Here is a 14,370-nt window from a genome sequence, read left to right as displayed (position 1 = left end):
GTTAACTCTTAACTACATTCTGACGTAGTTGAATTGAACAGGAAACATACAAGAAGTTAGATTTAAAAAAGACTCCTGCTGGGTTCAGAGTGTTACCATTTAACTTGGTATAAATCATAACACAATGTTGAAAATGTTCACTAGAGGTTTCCTCAGTGGTGTTGGTACTGTATTGTGAGGGGAAATACTATTTTCATGCGAAAACAGTATTTTCACAGAACTTCTGCCAAGCTGCAGCAACAGAAAGGGGGAAGCATGAGGAAACATCCCCCAGTAGAAACCCTAATCTATTTGGGAGCTTTGTACACAATATAACAAATGGATATTATAGCATAAACTAAGGAGGTAAACATTGCATATGCTGTTTAAGTATAATGCCTTTGAAATGTCACATCTGCATGTATCAGAAACAATAGTTTGGAAGCGAACATTGGAATGCAACTTTTAGTATTTCTAGGCTTTTAGCAGTTTCAAAATAAAAACTAACAAAATCACACTTTGGTGGTCTAATAATAGCTTCTAGTGGAGTGCAGATCTTTATGAATAATTCCTGGTTGAACAAAAATATTATAATAGTTTTTTTAGTTGTACTTTAAGAATCTTGTAGTAGTCCCTGTCGATGCTGATTTTCATTGTTTCTCCTATAATAGAAATCAATGGTTTATTTTTCAGATCAGTTACACCCACTCCAGCATAAGTAATACAAATATAGGATGTTTAAAATTGCTATTCCAATTCTCTCGATTTACATAACTAATTTTGTTTATTTCCAGAGAATGAAGTGTTCCTCCTTTTCAATAAACAAGAAAGCCAGAAATCTTACAAGTACTACACAGTTACAATTCCACTGAAGATCTGTAAGAAGGGACAGGATATTAACAGCATAGAAGCAAATTGGCTAGAGCACATGACCCAACACTTCACAAAGGGAGCCTTGTTGGTGGATGCTTTGATTTGTCTGGGAACATTGACCGGTAAAGGATCTATCTTTTTCCATGTGAAAACTGTAATTAGCAATGTTTACAATACTTAATAAGGGACCTGGAAATTTTACACTATGATTTGTTGTGGAAGACATATGGTATGTTATTACTGGTGCAAATTTGGTGTGGAATACATGTAACAAAAATATTCTAATTTTCAGTTACTCTGTTATTAGGAACTTTTGTGCACTGCACCAGATGGGTGTAATGGCATAAGCTAAGAAGGCATATCAAATGGAAAATTAAAGTAATTAAACATGAAATTAATTTAGAAACTAAACTTAGAAGTGACTTTTACACTCCACAATGGCAGTTACTTTAGATGTTTTTCCTGACACCACTGATGTGCTCAACCTAGTTTGCTTTGATGTTTATTCATTCACTACTGTAGTGGTAATTGTTCTGTAGTAGTTAAAATTCATGTTAGATTGAACATCATCCATTCTGTTGATGTCAAATTGTGCCTGAGAGTACAGATGTAGAACCTACAGCCATACAAATTAAAAGCAGGAGTAATTAGACTAACTAAAAGGAGGGGGTTCTGGAGAGAGAAGTGAAAGGACATGGTAGCATTACAGGGCAGATTTTTAGGTTATGGTGTGCAAAGAGGGACAGGAAAGGACAGAGTGTGCAGACATAAAAGAAAAGCAACAAATCAGGTTCAAGGAGGTAAAAAGGCAAAATGAATGGATCTTATTTAAATGTCAGGAGTACTTAGAACAAAATAAAAGAATTAACAGCACAAATAGAAATTACTAAATATAGTAATATCGACATTATAGAGTCATGGTTACAATGGCATCATAGCTAGGAGCTAAATATTCAGTGAATTGTGAATTTTTTTTTGAAAAGATAGGGTGGAAGAAAAGGTTGGTTCGATAACGTTGGCAGGACAAGATAGATTAAGTGCAATAACAAGAAATGATCTTGGATTGGAAAATGTAGAATCCATATAGTAGCAGTAAAAAATAACAAAGGCAAGAAGACACAGGTGGGAGTACTCTACAGGCCAACTAATAGTGTCTACACTGTCGACAGACAATCTCAAGGGCAACAAGGGATGGGCAAGAAATACTGGCCAGCCAGCGACGCTCACATCCCACAAATGAATATTAAAAAAAAGTCAGGAGATAACTGAAGGCACATAAAGTAAACAGTGCACTAATCATGGGTGACTGTAATCTTCATTAGATTGGATAAATTAAATTGGCAGAAATATCTGTATGGAAGAATTTATTAAGTGTACTTGGGGCCATTTCCTAGAACAAAATGCTGTAAATCCAATTAGGGATCTGGTAATGTGTTATAATAAATGATCTGAGCAAAGGGTCCCTGAGGAAACAGTGAGCGTAACATGGTAGAATTTAATATTCAGTTTGAGAGTGAGAACTTTAGGTGAGAAATTAGTATGCTATGTTTAAATAAAGTTCATTATAAAGAAATGAGGAGTTGTATGGATTTGATTAGAAAGGAGTTGAGCGAAAGTAAAGAAGGCTGGTAAACAATATCAGCCATTCAAGAAAAGTTCATAACTCACAACAAACAAATATTCCAGTGAGGAAGAAAGTTTAAGAATAGTACCGAATGAAAAGAAAATATAAACAACTGTGTGACAAAGATTAGCCAGAGCATGTGGCATGGTTGCAAACCAACAAAAGGTGAATAAACAGAGGCAGAAAATCAACTGTGTAAGCATAAACTAGCAAATAATATACTTTAGGATAGTAATAGCTTTAAATATATAACACGGGAGAGAGAGAACAAAGTGAACATAAGTCCCTTAGAGAATGAAGCTGGGGAAAAGTAATAGGAAACTGGGAAATTACAGAGATATTGAATATATACTTTGATTTAACCTACATGGTAAAAGACACTGTATCAGAGATAATGGGAACTGCAGGTACTGGAGAATCCAAGATAATAAAGTGTGGAGGTGGATGAACACAACAGGCCAAGCAGCATCTTAGGAGCACAAAAGCTGACATTTTGGCCCTAGACCCCTCATCAGAAGGGTCTAGGTCCGAAACGTCAGCTTATGTGCTCCTAAGATGTTGCTTGGCCTGCTGAGTTCATCAAGCTCCACACTTTGTTACCTACAAACCAGTATCCATTTCATGCACACCGACTCTCACAGCTACCTAGAATACACCTCCTCCCACACACCTTCCTGCAAAAATTCCATCCCCTATTCCGAATTCCTTCCTCTCCGCTGCATCTGCTCCCAGGATGAGGCATTCCACTCCTGTACATCCCAGATGTCCTCGTTTTTCAAGGACCACAACATTCCCAGCACAGTGGTTGAGAACGCCCTCGACCGTGTCTCCTGCATTTCCCGCACCTCATCCCTCACACCCCATCCCCACAGTAAGCGTCAAAAGAGAATCCCCCTCATGCTCACGTACCTCCCCTCCAACGTCCGGATCCAACGCATCATCCTCCGACACTTCTGCCATCTACAATCTGACCCCACCACCAATGACATTTTTCCATCCCCACCCTTGTATCCCTTCCAGAAATACCACTCTCTGCGTGACTCCCTTGTCTGCTCCACACTCCCCTCCAACCCCACCACACCCGGCACCTTCCCCTGCAACCGCAGGAAATGCTACACTTGCCCCCACTCCTCCTCCCTCACCCCCATCCCAGGCCCCAAGATGACTTTCCACATCAAGCAGATGTTCACCTGTACATCCGCCAATGTAGTATACTGCATCTGCTGTACCCGGTGTGACATCCTCTACATTGGGGAAACCAAGCGGAGGCTTGGTCCACTTTGCAGAACACCTACGCTTGGTTCGCAATAAACAACTGCATCTCCCAGTCGTGAACCATTTCAACTCCCCCTCCCATTCCTCAGATGACATGCCCATCCTGGGCCTCCTACAGTGCCACAATGATGCCGCCCGAAGTCTGCAGGAACAGCAACTCATATTCCGCTTGGGAACCCTGCAGCCCAATGGTATCAAAGTGAATTTCATGAGCTTCAAAATCTCCCCTCCCTCCACTGCATCCCAAAACCAGCCCAGCTTGTCACTGCCTCCCTAACCTATTCTTCCTCTCACCTATTCCCTCCTCCCACCTCAAGCCGCACCTCCATTTCCTACCTACTAACCTCATCCCGTCCCCTTGACCTGTCCGTCCTCCCTGGACTGACCTATCCCCTCCCTACCTCCCCACCTACACACCTCGACAGGCTCCATCCCTGCCTCTTTAACTTATCTGTCTCCTCTCCACCTGTCTTCTCTATTCATCTTCGATTCGCCTCCCCCTCTCTCCCTATTTATTCCCCCTTTTCTGATGAAGGGTCTAGGCCCGAAATGTCAGCTTTTGAGCTCCTATGGTGCTGTTTGTCCTGCTGTGTTCATCCAACTCCACACTGCGTTATCTGGTAAAAGACACTGATGGCATTCCAAAAATACTCAATCAAGCAGAAAACAAATATGATAACTGTCCCCAGGAGAGAAAAAACAAGAAAGCTAATGGTATTAAAGATCCTTTCATCCCCTGGACCTGATGGATTGTCCTGAGGATATCAAAGAAAGTTGCTCCAGAGATAATGAATGCACTGGTAATAATCATGCAGGCAAGAATTCAGAATGGCCCTTATTTCAATGAGGTTGAAATGTAAAAGTATGGAAGCCTTACTGTACAATGCGTTTTTGAGACCACATCTGGAGGACTGTGTGCTGTTTTGGTCCCCTTCTTTCAGGAAAGATGTTATTTAAATGGAAGCATTTCAGTGAAGATTCATTTGGATGATTCTTGGTTTAAGAGGATTGTCTTATGAGCAAAGGTTAAACAGATTGGGTTCTACTAGGAGTTTAGAAGAATGAGAGGTGATCTCATTGAAACATACAGAATTCTTAAGGGACTTGACAGGATAAATGTGAGAGGACTTTTACCTTCACGGGAGAATCTAGGACCAAACAGCATAGTCTCAGAATAAAGGGACACAAATTTAAGACAGAGACGGGGAAGAATTTCTCTCAGATGATTGAGAGTCTTTAGAACTGCTTGTCATTAACAGTGTCCTTGTGAACATTTCAGGCTGAGATAGATAGATTCTTGATCAATAGGGGAATTCATGGGTTTCGGGAAAAGAACAGGAAAGTGTATCTGAGAAATAACTTCTGATCTTGGAGATCTGAAACAGAAACAGAAATTGCAGGAGTAACTCAGCAGGTCTGGCAACATCTGTGGGAAGAAAGCAGTGTTAATGTTTCAAGTCTGGTGACTCTTCAGCAGAGTGTGAGGAATATTGGATTCATCATGATCCTATTGAATGATAGAGGAGGCCCCAGGGGAGCTCGTATGTAAATCACAGAAAGCTAGTGCGCATATTGAGCAGGTATAAATGAAACATCGTCTTTTATTTCCAAGGGAACAGAGGATAAAAGTAAGAAGGTTTCACTAAAATTGCACAAGGCTCTAGTCAGACCACAGCTGGAGCATTGTGTATAATTTTGGGCCTATAATCTAAAGGAGAATATACTGGAATTGGCAGTAGCTCAGAGAAGGTTCACTTGGTTGATCCTGTGCATAGAAAGATTTATTATGAGAAGTTGAGTAGGTTGGGCCTGTGCAGTTAGAACTTAGAAGAATAGAGATGCCCTTATTGAAACATACAAGACTCTTAGGGGGCTGACCAGAGGGGATAATCTTAACCATTCCCCGCAGTGTGGGGAAGGCAGGGCCCTCGAGTGTGTTTAAGGCAGAGACAGACTCTTAATTAATAAGAAAGTTAGAGGACATTGAAGGCAAAGAGGAAAGTAGAGTTGAGTCCACCAGCAGATGAGCAGTGATCTTATTGAATGGAGGAGCAAACCTGGGTGGCCAGATGGCCTACACCCTCTCGTAATTTGTATGTTCATGTTTATAAAGAATTCTGTGCGTTATTCCATGCTCCCTATTCTTTCCCTATCCTGTTAATCTATTTTACTTTATTCTCTTACTTCAGTTACAATTCTGGAATGTTCTTAAGTCAATGGGAATATAAAAGCAACATATACAACCTTTAACTAGTTGTAAAAGATAATAATGTTTTACTGTGCATCAAATTCCAAGAAACAGAATACCAGCAGGGTTTGTTTTGGGCATTCATAATTGCTGTGATAAAAGGACTGTTATTTTAATTCACTGCAACGTCTCTTCCAGAAATGTTCATTATAAAGAAGTTCTGTTCTTCTCGCCCGTGAGATTTCCATTTGCAGTTTTACTTTGTTTCCCTTCATTGTTTTCTCTTTTAATTCTCATTTATCAAGCAAAAAAAACTTCAATTTACCACAACCGTACTTCTTTCAGTTTAGTATCCTATATTCGCAGCTTGTGATTTACTTTCTTTGGCACTGCGGAGCCCAGCTGCAGACGAGGCAACTTTTTGCAGGTGGCTTGGTGGCTCAGTGGTTAGCATTGCTGCCTCACAGTGCCAGGGCCCTGGGTTCAATCCTAGCCTCAGCTGTCTGTCTGGAGTTTGCACATTCTCCCTGTGTCTGCGTGGGTTTCCTCCCACAGTCCGAAAATGTGCAGGCTAGGTGGATTGGCCATGCTAAATTGCCCATAGTGCCTAGGGATAGTTGGGTTAGACTAGGGGAATGGGTCTGGATGGGATGCTCTACAGAGGGGTGCTGTGGACTTTTTGGGCTGAATGGCCTATTTCCACACTGTGGGGATTCAATGATGCTTGAGCTTCTTATAGTCTGTCACTTCAATACCCTCACACTCTTTGCCCTTAGCTTATGCAGTGTAACACTGAAGTTCACTGCACATGGTTGAAGAACAGTACCTTATCTTTTGACTGGGCACTTTACAACCTTATTTTTGTTTTATGTGTTTTCCTGGTTCAGTCTTTTCACTTATTTTCTTAATCCCCAAACAGGATTATATTTCTGGCTGCATTCATATCAGATACTTTGATAAGTTTTGCGTTTCTTTATTGGTCTTATGAAAGTTGATTAACCAAGCAGAAATGTGTCGTGTTTGAACAGATTCTGTACCGAAATCAGTGGATGGGCTGTTTATATTTGAAGGAGTTTCTGAGGACAAGTGTGAAAGTTATGATGCCATTGTTGTCGAGCAGTGGACAGTGATTAACGTAAGTGTCAATGCAAGGGATGTATAGGTCTCTGCTTTTCAACCATTTGTACTCATTGTGTAGAAAATGTTACATGTGTGTTACCTGCTAATAATTCAGCACATTTGATAATAAGCAAAATATATCTTCAACAAATGAAGATACTAGTAAACATAATTTGTGATCGATTACCTTAGAAGCATAGAATGGTCATATCACAGAAGGAATCATCCAGCTTGTCGAGTCCATGCAGGTTTTCCGTTAGCGAAATTCAAGCTAGTTCCATTTCCTTGTCCTTTTCCTGCCAATTTTTCTTTCTCATGTGTTTTATTCAGTTGCTTTCTGAAAATCGCAATTAAATCTGCTTCCCTCGCCCTTTCTGACGAGCATTCTAGATCTTACCCACAGTCTTCATTTATTTAAGAAAAGCTTTCCCTCAGGACAACCCTTTGGTTGTTTTACAAATCATATCAAATCCGTACTCTAATTCTTGACCTTTACACCAGTGGAAAAAAGTTCTACTCTTTACACCGTCCTCATGATCTTGAACACTTCTGCCAACCTTCTCTTTTCTAATGAGAACAACCCTAGTGTCTCCAGGTAACTGAAATTCCACATTCCTTGGATAATTCTTCATAAATCTTTCAGCGCCACCACGTCCTTCCAAAAGTGTGGGTCTAAAATTGAACACAATCTCTAGTTGAGACCAAACCAATGTTTTAGGATCATCATAATTTCTTGCTTTTGTACTCTATGCCTTGATTTATAAAGCTAACAATCCCTATTTTTAACTGTTTTCTCGACCTGCCTGGCCCCCTCCAAATATTTTCATGCATGAACCCTTAGGCCTCTGTTCCTACATTCACTTGAGAATTATACATTTCGGTATTAATTGCTGCTCCTCATTCTTCCTACCAAAATAGTTCACAGTTTTCTGTGTTAAATTTCACCTACCGCCTGTCTGGCCATTCCACCGACATGGCTATGTTTTCCTGGAGTCTATTATTACCTTTCTCAAAGTTTGCAATACTTCGGAATTGTATGTTACTGTCAATTTTGAAATTTTGCCCTGTACACCTAAGACCAAGTAATTAATATTAGTGGATAAAAGCAGTGGTCCTAATACTGAACCTTAGGGAATTCCACTGAAAAACTTTTTAGCTGTCTGAAAAACAACTGTCACTACTTCTGTCTCCTCTCTCAATCTGACTTGTATCTCACTGTCATAGTCGAGTTTTATTCTCTGGGCTTAACCTGTTGATATGTTATGACGTTCAACAAAATCATCATATTCCCTGATGTGCTATTCTCTTCCTGGTCTCTTATTCTTGTGTTAGCTTTTCTCTCATCTTTCATCCTGGTTTTTGTATTTGTGTTTTTTGTTCTACTTCTGGAAGACATCCCTCTGACAATGGTCTGAATCCTCTATCTCCAACCCATTTAATCAATATTAAAATGTACTCACTTTCTCATTCTCAAGGGGTATATTTTAGGAGTTGGAAATTGCCAGCTATGTCAATAGGGTTGCCAGTGTTGAGGTCTGCGATTCCTTGTGAAACTTAGCTATGTTCTGCCTGTTAGCTCTCAATGAGTGTTCTCAGTGGTGGGGATGACATGTTAGCTCTAACATTCTCTTTCCACACTTAAAAGACATGGAAAATTGCACCTGTAGTATTCGATAAAATAAGCAATTACTATATTCCTTGTTCACTCAATAGACAGAATCTCTCTGTGTAATGTTTCTCTCATTAGATTAGAAGAAAACTGTTAATGTTCCTGGCAATTTGGTGACATCATTGATTTTAGAGGAAGCAGGCAGCTTAAAATAACATTAGGGCTAGATTCCCCATCACTCAGTATAAATGGGCAGAAAATGTAATTGAAATTAACTCTATACTTACCAGATTATAACAATTCTCTTTTTACTTACATACAGTGACATAGTTTGAATTAGAATAAATGTGTATTCAAAAAGATAAGAATGGTGAGGATCTGGCTTAGAAACTGCCTTATTGTTTCTCTCTAATTGTTTAGAAAAAACTGTGTATTTAACATAGAGTTCTATTTGTGTATCACTTGGAACTCCTGTTTTACTGTGGCACTTGAATAAGTCAAACAAATTTAAACAGTGCGTAGATGTGGAGGAAAGTGATGTTGGTCATTTGAGGAGTTTAAACATGTCAGTGTAAACACTTGAAAAAATTCCCAGCAAGTATGTAATGGCCAGCAACCAGACTATTTGACTCCGTTACTGAAACTGCTTGCAACAAGCATGATCCGAAATCACTTCTTGAATCTTAACTCATTCAAAGAAATGTAAATGAAGTAAAGGATATGTGGCAAGTTCTCATTTCGATGTTTTAATTAATACTGCAACCAAATAATACAGGAGCAGTAAAGTCACAACTGTGTTATAATGCCACATTTACTTATTGATTAAACGCTACATCCATGGGATGTTTTGGTACATGGGAATTTCGTATTGAAGTTAATGGGTGGAATGTTATTGAGCCTCGAACAATGAGAGCTATGGCAGGAAATTTGCGAGAATCACAAATAAAGTCAAATGAGACCTTTCTTGAGATTGGAGCCGTTAGGTGCATTCTCCAACAGAGTTCTGGTATTGTGAGAAAATTCTCGCAAAGGGAACAGTCAGATGAGATGCGTATTAGTGGGGATTATTGTTCCAATCACTCATTAACACCAAATCTCATTTCATCTCAAAATGCAGCCTTCTAGCAGATCAAGACAGAAACTCCCTGCCAAGGATTCCCGACATGAAAGGCAAGGCAGGCACCTGGCAACTCTTGCTCACTACTTGTTCCTCCGGACTGTTATCTCAAACACCAGTGCCAAGTTTTCAGGGCACAGTCCAGGGCACCAGCTGCTTGCACCTCACATCCACTGTCCTGGCATCTGACATACAACAGCCTCTCTGTGCCATCATGGTACATTTCTTACCCATTCTCAGGATGCTTCTAAACAGCACCTCAGGGCACACTGGCAGCTATCATTGAAATGCTTCAGGAGCTGGAACGCAGCTTGCTTGGTCTTCGTGCTCACTCACATAGTGCCCACCTGGACGATCACAGCTATGCCTTGCTGTGCCTTGTCATGCATTGGCACTGGAACTGAAACTGTTTAGTGCAGACACAAAGCCAGTCTGTTTGACAATAGCGATCAATATAGGGAGTAGGCTCAGGCTGTAAGGTACTAACTTACCTCAATCTCACATTTAGAACGTGTGCCAGCTCTCTGCATTGCGAAGACATACAGCTTGTGCTTCGCCTAAATGGCCAGGTCTCAAAGTCCATGTGGAATAGTTCACGGTCCAGTGTGGGTCAGTGGGGTGAGTTGGGGACGGGAGGTGCGGACGAGGAACTTGTCCTGGTGAGGTCATTCAAGGCCAGTGTCTGTGCACAGTCCAGGGGCTTCGGAGCACTCCGTTGGTTTCCTGAAGTGGTTACGTTCAAAAGTTCATCTCATAACAGTCAATGCAGTCAACAGTACAAATGATCAAGGGACCTATGGATTGTCATTCGGGAACTGCAAGAAGAGCAGTCAGACATTCACCAGGCTTTCTATCAAAGATGGTGGAGGGATGGTGAGCTCTATCGATTGAACTTTCGCATGGTTTGGTGGTGTGCAGGGTAAGGGCAGTGCCATTACCAGATTGTAGTGATGGAGCTCAGGGGTCATGTAGGAAATTTGGAGTCATTGTTCGATGCAGTGGAGGTCTTGAGGTGTGGGAGTGCCTGTTCAGGAAGACCAAAATAAGAACAGCCTTTTGGGGGTGGTGGGGGATAGGAGGGTAGGGGGAGGTACTTGACTTTCCAATTGAGAATCTTTCATTTATCGTTAATTTACATCATTTCTGATATGACTCTATGAGTCACTTCACAGAGAAGTGGGCTACCTTGAGGAATAGATTCAACCTTGTAGAGTTGAATGGGGATTAGATCTGTCGTGTGAAGTTTAAAGTTGACAACTGCGGCTGTTTTATGTAGGTCATACACAGACAAAAGCTGCACACTTTTAAATAATGTAAATAATTAATAAATTGTTCCGCATGAATGCAGTTTTCAGACAGTGTTAGAGGTTGGTTCAGATGTACAATAAAAAAAACCACAGGGAGCTTCCTGTTTTGACACAATGTTCTGCATGTGTATGTGCAGTAAATACACTAGAACCAGGGTTATGTGATTTCCTAGTCATATTCTTTCTGTTTAAACATTGAGCTCAGTGGGAATTCATGCTAAGAATGGGAATTTTATTGCCCAGTACAAATTAAGATTAATATCTGTAAAGCAAACATTCATCCATTATTGTCTACACGAAATTGAATCAGCTCAATCAGCAGATGAGAGAAAGATCGCTAATGCTTGATGACATCATGTTACATGGCCTCTGCTCCCTGAATTGTAGATTAATCTTTTCTTCTTTGTTTAGTCTTCAGTCTGTTTTTTCTCCATCATGATTTCAAAAGTAAATCCTGTGCTACATTGAATTTTATCATGCCTGAAATTAAGACAGAGCTAAATATTCTGAAAGCAGGAACATGGATATTTAACTTGTTCTTCGCTTATGTGCGTTCAGATCCAGGAACACAATCAGGAAACAAGCAATGCACAAGTACTCATGTACTTTATACAAACGTAAAACTTCTTAAAGTTTGAGTTCAACTACCTTGAAATTGCTATTACAATTACTATAACAGTGGGTTTAGTTGTGATTTCCATTGCAGCTCTACAACTGCCAACAATGTTGAAAACTAAAACAAAGGGCAGTCGATGCTTTTGGAGCTGGTTCCAACTGTGCATAAATCACTTTGTTGTGAAAGATGTTGTTACTGATACTGACAGAGACCTTGATGTCAGATATCGCACCTTCCAGATCTTCTGCCTAAGTGCATTGACAAAATCATACCGTACAGTGCTTAACATAAAGCCTTAACCCTTTCAGAGCCTTATAGGATATCTTCACTCAAGCATTTTCCATTATGAATGTTGTACATTTGCGAATATATTTACCACTACTGTATTTCCATCAAGTCTCTTATTTTACAAATTCAGGCATTTCAGAAGTCTCAGAAGCCTCTGACTATCAGGAATGTTGATGTTTCGGGTCGGGACCCTTCTTCAGAAATGGCAAGTGGGAAGGGAGCAGTTTCGTTCCCGCATCTCTGTCCTCACACCCCTCCCCTCCCCACAACAAAAACAAGGACAGAATCCCCCTTGACCTCACATATCACCCCACCAACCTCCACCACTTCCACCACCTGCAATCCGATGCCTATCTGCCTTTTGTATGGACCACTCACTCCACAACTCCCTCGTCCGCTCCACACTCCCCACTAACCCCACCACACCGGGCACCTTTCCCTGCAATCGCAGGAAGTGCTACACCACCCCTCTCACCTCCATCCAAGGCATCAAACAAACCTTCCACATTAGACAGAGTTTCACCTACACATCCGTCAATGTGGTCTGTTGCATCCCCTCCTCCTGATGTGGCCTGCTCTACATCGGTGAGACCAGCCAGAAGCACAGATACCGCTTTGTAGAGCACCTGTGCTCTGTTCGTGACAAACGACAACATCTTCCGGTCGCAAACCATTTGAACTCCCTGGGCAACATGTCCATCCTAGGCCTCGTCCAGTGTCACAATGATGCCACATGAAAACTAGAGGAGCAGCACCTCAATACCACCTTGGAAGCCTACAGCCCAATGGCCTAAATGTGGATTTTACTAGTTTCAAAATCACCCCACCCCCAGCCTCATCCCATGACCAACCCTCCCTCTCATCCCCACCTCTTAGATCTGACACAATCTGTCCATCTTCTCTCCCACCTATCTGTTCCTCTGATGCTGACTGGCCTGCTGTGTTCGTCCACCTCCACACTGTGTTATCTCTGACTCCAGCATCTGCAGTTCTCGATACCTCATTCCACTTGTATCTCCGTTCTCCCAGTATGCATTCTTCTTGGACTTAGATGTTCCTGGACACCTGAATGGGTTTTACTAAAATCAAATCTTGTTTTAACTGCACCAAATCTGACAAGCCCCATGCAAATACAGAGGTTTACTGTCAAGCGTTTGAGTTAATGTCTGATTTAGCATATGCGGTCTGCTCCAACAACACTTGAGGATCTTGACGCCATCCAGATCAAAGCAGTCCACTTGATTGGCACTAGACCCACAAACGTTCAGTCCCTCCACAACCGATGTTCAATAGCAGTAGTATAAACCATCTACAAGACGCACTGCAGAAATTCATTAACGCGCCTTCCAAATCCACAAGTACTACCATCTAGAAGGAAAGGAAAGGCAGCAGATACATGGGAACACCACCTTCTTCAAGTTCTGCTCCAAGTCACTCACCAACTTGGCTTGGAAATATATCAATTTTTTTTAGTGTTGCTGGGTCAAATGCTGGATAATGACATCATGAGTCTATGTAAACTAAATGAATCACAGCTTTTCACAAAGTCAACTTGGCACCATTTTCTCCAGGGCAGTGAGGGATAGGAGATAAATATTGATCGAGCCTGCGATGACCACATTCCTTAAATGAAGTCCACTTCTTACAAATTTCATCTGGGCTGTTGACAATTGGATAAAGTTCATATGTGATCGGAAGGAAAGTATTTACAAAATACAGTGACAAACCTGATTCATAAAAGTACCATCATAACCAATTATTTGAAAGAACCATAGAACTCCTTTTTGGTCCCTGCAGGACAAATGGGAATTATCATGCTTGGAAATAATAGCACTCCTGGTACTAGGCAGCACGGTGGGTTAGTAGCTGCCTCACAGTGCCAGGGACCCAGGTTAAATTCCAGCCTCAGACAACTGTCTGTGCGGAGTTTGCATGTTCTCCCTGTATTTGCATGAATTTCCTCTGGGTGCTCCGGTTTCCTCCCACAATCCAAAGATGGGCAGGTTAGGTGCATTGGCCATGCTAAATTGCCCGTAGTGTTCTGGGATGTGAATGCTAGTTAGATGAGCCATGTGAAATGCAAGGTTACAGGAATAGAGTTGGGGGTAGGTCTGGGCCTGTGTGCAATGCTCTTTGGAGCGTTGGAGTGGACTCGATAGGCCAAATAGCTTGCTTCCGCAGTCTAGGGATTCTATATCGCAAAGGTTGGAGAGAAATATGATGATAATAGTATCTTGATGAAAATACAAAATTAGCAGCTTTCAGATGCTGAGCGATAATGGGAACTGCAGATGCTGGAGAATCCAAGGTAACAAAATGTGAGGCTGGATGAACACAGCAGGCCCAGCAGCATCTCAGGAGCACAAAAGCTGATG

At 41.3% G+C, this 14,370-nt stretch overlaps 1 protein-coding gene across 5 annotated transcripts in view; it reads left to right on the top strand.

Annotated features, from left to right (window-relative positions):
* LOC125465396 (raftlin-like) overlaps positions 1-14,370 on the top strand; it is a 119,657-nt gene that overhangs the window by 95,485 nt on the left and 9,802 nt on the right. For all 5 annotated transcript variants that reach the window (XM_048558863.2, XM_059641858.1, XM_048558854.2 and 2 more), the window contains exons 6-7: positions 774-974; positions 6,968-7,074. In XM_048558863.2, the coding sequence (XP_048414820.1) occupies positions 774-974; positions 6,968-7,074 (308 nt within the window). The remainder of the gene's footprint in view (positions 1-773; positions 975-6,967; positions 7,075-14,370) is intronic.

Source organism: Stegostoma tigrinum, chromosome 2, assembly GCF_030684315.1.
Source record: "Stegostoma tigrinum isolate sSteTig4 chromosome 2, sSteTig4.hap1, whole genome shotgun sequence".
NCBI classification, from domain to species: Eukaryota; Metazoa; Chordata; class Chondrichthyes; order Orectolobiformes; family Stegostomatidae; genus Stegostoma; species Stegostoma tigrinum.
The sequence above is the reverse complement of the archived record's forward strand: the minus strand, read 5'-3'. Positions and strand labels throughout refer to the sequence as shown.